Source organism: Apaloderma vittatum, unplaced genomic scaffold (genome assembly GCF_000703405.1).
Source record: "Apaloderma vittatum isolate BGI_N311 unplaced genomic scaffold, ASM70340v1 scaffold17053, whole genome shotgun sequence".
Taxonomy (NCBI): Eukaryota; Metazoa; Chordata; class Aves; order Trogoniformes; family Trogonidae; genus Apaloderma; species Apaloderma vittatum.
In genome coordinates, this window is record NW_009706578.1 from 14,082 (window position 1) to 21,035 (window position 6,954).

A 6,954-nucleotide genomic window follows, 5' to 3' on the forward strand; every position below is an offset into this window, starting at 1 on the left:
CACTTTCAAGATACTTCTTTGTTCCTTAAGGCACTTGTTAACATCAAGTTGCAGCCTTCAGGTGGTGTTTTTCTAGGGTGTTCCAGTTTAACTTATGACCAGGAACTAAAAATATCCATGTACCAACACATTAGTATGCCAGTAATTTGATTATTTCTGACAGCTACTTTTCAAAGCAAGCACCCTGCCCACATATGCAAGAACACCTTTGCCACTGTCATTAATACTATTTTACAGCCTGTACATTTTCAATGTTCGCAATGGGCAGCACTGTCAAGGTTTTTAAGACACTACTAAAATTCAATGTGTAGGATTTCCATAAATAAAACCAGTCATCTTTTACCTAATTTATTTAAGTTCCAATTTTTTTTCCAATTCCAAACAAAAGCTAAATACAAGTTTTAAACAGGTAAGCACTAGTTTTATCCAAAAGGAGCAGGCTTATGCAGTTTTACTCCAGTAAAGTACTCAACCCTTAAGCAGAGCCTTCTTTGTCATCAAAACTATACAGTAGTCTTCCTTTTATCATTGCACAATCTTAAAATGTTCTGTCAGAACCAACTTTTGACACTCCAAACACTATTTTACATTGGTTTATAATGTCTATTTGAAAAGAAAAAGAACAAAAATAAAAAAAAACCTCAGTGGGTTTTCTGTAAGAAATGTTTTAGAAACCAGTATTTCCTGCACACTTCACCTGCAAGTTTACAAGTCTCAACTGTCAAGAAAAAATAATCCTCTACTAACATTGTTTCTGCAGCTATTATTTTACTTTATGTTTTAGCTGCTTTAGCAACTTCAGACTCCAGGGCTGCCTCACCTGTATAAATGCATCCAACTCAAAAGAATACTTTCATACAGTTATACAGCAACTTGGGGAAAGAGATCCAAAACGAAACTGCCAGTAAACTCAGACATGGCCCAGCAAAATAAGACAGGCAAAAAAATGCCCACACATTAAATGAGATGCTTTTTTTAAGAAAAAAAAAAATTTCTTTCCCACATTTACTTCCTATTGTAACAGCCACTTTCCTGTTCATTAAAATGATAGTGCTGTTTGATACAATCGTTAACAGCAAAGCTGTAAGGCTTTTTATACCCATTACATTCACTTCTCACCCTCCAAATACTGATGGTTAACATTACAGATGTTAGGGCGCATGACCAGCACAAATGGGAACACCACTGCAAATGATCACCTTGTGCTTTCAGATACATTTGTTTCAGTGTACAGTCCCTTCGTTTTACATTAGTAAGATGCTGATGCAGTGCAGAAGCGAGCAGAGCATCCTCTCTTTCACAAGGTCCATGCAGAAAACATCTAAAAAAAAAAATTGTAAAGTTCTGAGATACAAATGATAAACAAAATCCAGGATGATCAAGTTTCACAATGTATAGTGTTCTGAACATGAGTCCATTTTCTTCTAACTTCTGAAAGAATAAAGTGGTGAGGAAAGTGAAAATCCACTGCTGCATTCTGTGATCTTCCCCATTTTGCTGGCCAGTACCTTACTCTGGCATGTAAGGACGGAGGTGATCCTCTATGGTACCAACCGTCCAGTGAGTGAGCTGCTCCTGTGGCAGGTACAGGCAGATGCTGCATAACTTGAAGATTGTAGCTTTGTTTTTTGGAGTCTAGAGGCAAAGAAAACCCAAAGAAAAGCTATTAAACGTGCAAGTTAACTCAAGACTAATAGGCAGACTCCCCAGTAGACCCAGCTCCATTATTAGCTTGCTGCTGCTTGTGGAGGATCACCACAGACATTTAAAAGCCACTATTACATCAGTATAAGCAGCCTGGACTCAGAATTAAGTCTGAGATCTCTAACGCCTGAAATATTTTAACTATTCTGTTTCGTTCCTCACTTGAATAACCTCTGTAGCAGCCCCCAAATGAAGCCAATGTTTCAATTTTTCCAAAACACCTTTTAAACTTATTTTAGAACTCACTTGATTTTTAATACCTTAAATTAAAATAACATGAAATTAATTCTATGGCGACATATCTGTGGCCCACAGCTACTTTTTTGCATATATGAATCCTATTTATAGCACAAGTTTCCTCTGAAACTACTGAAATGCAAGCACAAATGAACAATACATTTTTTGATTGCAGTACTTTGCAAGGAAATCACTGATGTTCCTAAGAAGGAAAAGCATTTTATGATTACGACACACTTGTTAAGAAGAGTGACAAAAGCTTACCTGCAAGTGCTGTCTGTCAATGAAGAGAAACACTGACTGGTTAGGGTTGTTGACAACAATTCCAGTCTTGTCCTTTCGGCTCAGAACATGCAGAAACTGTTTTTCATAGTCACCGTGCTGAAACTCAAACTTGGCCTGCATTGCATGAGGGAGCAGAATAAAATATTTATTAAGCTAAAGTTCACATTTAACCAATTAATTTCCTTCGATCTGGGTCTTTACAACTACTGTTTCCTTCCTTTTTGTATCTATGAAAAGCAGAAATTGGGGACCACAGTGACGACACACTTAGGTCTTGGCAGAGTTTTAATAATTCCCTAGCTTCAATCTGCCAACATTGACATTAGTTATTTTAACAACGTATTAACAATTCAAAGGCACAAGTTTAACCACATCTGTAAAACCAGATTCAGCTTGTTACAGCAGAACATCCCCATGCATCAACAATACAGCACATTTCTTTCAAAAACTTACTATTATTGCAGAACCACAGAAAACACGTAACACTGTTCAAAAAAAAACCTGAATGCAAACAGCTAAAGGTGGCTACCAAAAAAAAAATGCCTAAAATGTTTGAAATTTATTTAAAGGTAAAATTATAACACAAAAATTCCATCTCAGACCTCTCTCATTTAGCAAAATACAGGAACTTGGGATACGCGCAGGATCTTAATGACATAATCTTATTTAGACAAAGATTCAACTGTACGAAGAGCCACATCTAACCCACTTGTACAAATACTAACATGACGTATGTACTGATACATACATGTCATTTGCAATGGTTCTTCAGACATTTAAATTTTGGAAGCTCTAACAAAACTGAAGCAGAAGTTAGCATTCAAAACATTAACTGCTTTATAAATAACAGACAGCTTTCCAACATCCACAGATCACATACCTTATCGACACGGCTTAAGAACAAATAGTACTTATCCTCCCCCCTCCAGGAGAAAGTTATTTACTGAAGTTAAAAAACAAAACCAAATACCTGAACAGGCCTAAAGGGTTCATCAGATCCCTTCCACCGAGAAAACAGGAGACAGACTATCTTCTCAATATCATTACGAGGCCAAAGAATGAAGTCCATCTCCTGAGTACACCCGATCACATCCTGGGAGGAGCAAAGTTCAGTACTTACATTCCCTCCGTTAGTCAAAGATACAGACAGGCAACTTATCTATACAGGCACATAATTTATAGGTGGGACTTAACTACCATATTTGTGTAATTTTCCTTTTTAATTACACAACTAAAGTCTTCCTTGCCTTCCACTGAGTTTTAATATCAGTATCCAGAGTTGTTGCAAGAATTAACACATGCCTATTAAAGGACAAGGATGGCAAGAAGATATAAATCCCAAGGCATATTTGAATGAGACAGATTAAAGGCAAAGCTCAAACCCTACATAGTTAAGCAGAATTTCAGAACATGTATGCTGTTACTCTTCAAACTAGACCCCATAAACACGTGCCCGCAGAACACTCATGCAGCAGAACAGATGAGAAAATAATAAAAAAGCAGGATTAACTTAAGATTCATGAAGAAAAGCACAAGTGTTGAAAAACTACAATTCAGCAAGCGTAAAGAGGAACCTTACCCTGCGCATAGACTGGTAGCGGGGTGCATGAAGCTGTACTACATCCTTCTGCAGAAGCTCTAAGGAACTTTCCAAAGAATAGCTGGAATCCCGCACACCTTTCAGGATATTTTCTTCATAATTATTGGTCATGACTGGTATCACTTCAGACACTTCAAAAAGTGCTGACTTCTTCCTCTAAAAAAAGCACATGTTATATTAAGATTATAACACTTCCCAGGCAATTAGAGAGAATACTTTATGCCAGAATTTGTGATTTTGTTAGCATTCACGTATAAAGTGCACATCACAGACACTAGGACTTTGACACAAACCATACTAAGTTACGTGCAAAATTTTATAAGTTAAATAGAATCAGTCCAACAAGTTTTTAATAAAAGGCTGAATGTGTTTTTGTAGTCTCAGGATGCGGATTTACAAGCCAATCTTGCAAATATTAAAGCTGTATCTAAACATTAACAGAACTGCCCTTTCATCATGTAGAATACATGACGCTGGGCTGACCAAGAGCCCTTTGTCAGCTTCTCTTTGCAAATCAAGCAACACTCTTTTTCCCTTCACAGTACTTTAAAGTTAGCCTTTCATGAAAAGTGAAGTGTTTCAATGCCAGATTTCATAACAGTGCGTGATCAAGATCCAACCTGAAATTAGCTATGTGTCTCAAACAAGGACAAAACATTATGGGGAATCACTTAAGTTTTATGTCTGCTTCTAACAGCTTTCTTGAGGCCCATGAGAAGTCTCGACCTATTTAAGAACTACATGACAGACAAACCATATGTTTTATCAACTCACTCTCCACACTCCCAATCAGAACATATAAAACAGGCAACTATTTACTGCCAAAACTAGGCTGACCTGAACTCCTCCTTTAAGCAAACTTGTACTGGACAGGCATCTTCAGTTTAGTGTGATTTATACAGATTTTATAGGCTTTAAAAAAAGACATTTGCAATGAATTTCTACAAAGCAACCAGACAGCATGAATGCTCCAACTAAAACCAGTGAAGTTATATCACCTAAGAAAATCTAATAGTTACTGCCACTTAAACATTCATATTTCTCTTTACTACTATGAGACAGTACCAAGAAATTACATCTCACTACCTCTACCTGTTTGTACTACACCTGATGAAAGCGAACAGAGGATTTTTAAGGAAGCTTTTCAATTAGAAAAGGTGAGTCTTCCTTAAAATACATATAACATACAGTGAATACCAAAAAATTATACATCTGAGGGGATCAAACAATTTCAGTGCTCATCTACATGCGCTTCCTGCGTTATGTACTCTGTTGCCATCTGCTGCTATCTTCACTTCCTCATGATTTGCTCAGCACATTTACTTCCTATAAGCACTTTTCTTCACCTTCTGTGGACAGAAGCTCCCCTAGAATTCTGGGCCAACGGTTAGCTTTAGAAACAGCACCAGGCTCCCCACCACAGCCCAGACAAGCAGCATCCAGCAGCAGATGAGGCAGCCAAGCAAATGAAGGCTTCCTCTTCTCGCTCCCGTTCAAAATGGTAGCAGCAGTTTCACATGTGCCTGCGCAGTTGGGCTACCTCATCTCCAGATCGAATTCTGCGACTCCTCCCTTCAGCTGCCAGGTCTTCCCTTCTGCTTTAACCAGATACATGCAACAATTTTAGCAATCGCTCCAGCCAGCGCTCCCTTTCCAACTCAACTGTTTGCAGCCAATAATTACACGATTCAGATCCCAATCAGGCTTAACTCTAAAAAATATTTACCCAATACCAAAGATACCAAGAAATCGTTTAGCAAGGCACTAGCATTACAAACACAGAAAAAGCCAAAATGACAAACGTGAGTGAATATCACCGCGATTAACAATCAAAAAAAGTTTAAAAGTCAACGGACTCTGTTAAGAATAAACCGTAAGGCGCAATCAGGCAGCAAACACAAGCAAGAGAGAAACATGAAAAGCAAGTTACCTTGTCCTTGAACACAAAGGCAATGTACATCTTGAAGTCAAACTGGTCAGCTAAAGATTCTTTTTTCTTTCTAAGCTGAGCACGAAGTCTGTTCAGAGCTTGTTTCTTCCGGGAGTTTGGGTCCCCCATTTTGTAATACAGGTGGTACTAAAGCCTTTGGAAACTGTTGCTAAACTACGGGCACCTTTTCGTAAGACTCAAGTACAACAGAAACAAGTCGTTTTATTCCTCCTAATATGACTGAACAGATAAAACGCTAATGTAACCCAAAACCGCACCTCAGGCAATATTTTACAAGAATGTTACGTCGGAGGGGTCAAGAAACAAAGTAAGCAGTCGTCCAGCCATGGCTGGACAAGAGGTTTTACAGTAAACCAAAAAAAAAAAACAAAACAAAAACAAACAAAAAAACAAACAAAACCCTAAGAATTTTCAAGACAAAAATCTGAACAGTTTAGCCGCAGGAATAAGTGGGTAAGAATGAAAAGAAACCCAAACCTTGCCACAATTTATGTGTACAATAAAAAGCAACTGGCACAAGCCCAATCCATGGGGGGGGGGGTACTTTTGCTCTGCTTACAAAAAAAAAATGAAGCTGAAATTACAAACTGCGTTTTACCCCAGCCAGATTCATGACTCTACTGATTATTATTCTCAGCCTTCCACTATTGCTATGTTGCCCGTCTTTTTTTTTAATTTAGAATTATTACACTTGGTGGAGAGCAGAGAAAAGGGTGCAAAGGAGGAGTGCACATCCTGGGAGGTATGACATTTCTCTGCCAACAACAGAATTGACTACAGACAACACAGTGCTGGTTTGCAAGGGAGCAAAGAGAAAAACCAGCAGAGTCATTTCTAGCTTCATCCTGATCATCATCGCCCGGAGGCTACCGCTGCCAAAGAGAAGAGGAATCATGATGGCCACAGACGAGGGACGTGCAGGGGTTCAAGGGACAGTATTATCTCACCTAGAGATTAAAACCCAAATCGGTGCCCCAAACTCAGGCTCCTTACAAGGAGGAGAGCCCTACATCCCCCAACACCTCACGCTCTCCCTGGGCTGCTGATCCCCCGGGGATCCTTCTCTCTCGGCTGCTGCTGCGCTCCCCAGCGAGCACGGTTAGCCAAGGCTGTGCATGGCCAACGCTTCTGGCTTCGCTTCTGGCTTCTCCTCAGGCCTCTCTCTGCGCCAGACGGC

General features: G+C 39.1%; 1 protein-coding gene across 1 annotated transcript; it reads right to left on the minus strand.

Annotated features, from left to right (window-relative positions):
• Nucleotides 1–332: 332 nt before the first annotated feature.
• On the minus strand, nucleotides 333–6,090 carry LOC104271241 (chromosome unknown open reading frame, human C6orf62). Its single transcript, XM_009865856.1, has 5 exons — nucleotides 5,757–6,090; nucleotides 3,806–3,982; nucleotides 3,197–3,319; nucleotides 2,206–2,340; nucleotides 333–1,635 (listed from the first exon to the last, which is right to left on the minus strand). Exons 1-5 carry the CDS (start codon nucleotides 5,883–5,885, stop codon nucleotides 1,510–1,512), a joined length of 690 nt encoding a protein of 229 aa, XP_009864158.1. The 5' UTR covers nucleotides 5,886–6,090; the 3' UTR covers nucleotides 333–1,509.
• Between the last annotated feature and the right edge of the window lie 864 nt (nucleotides 6,091–6,954).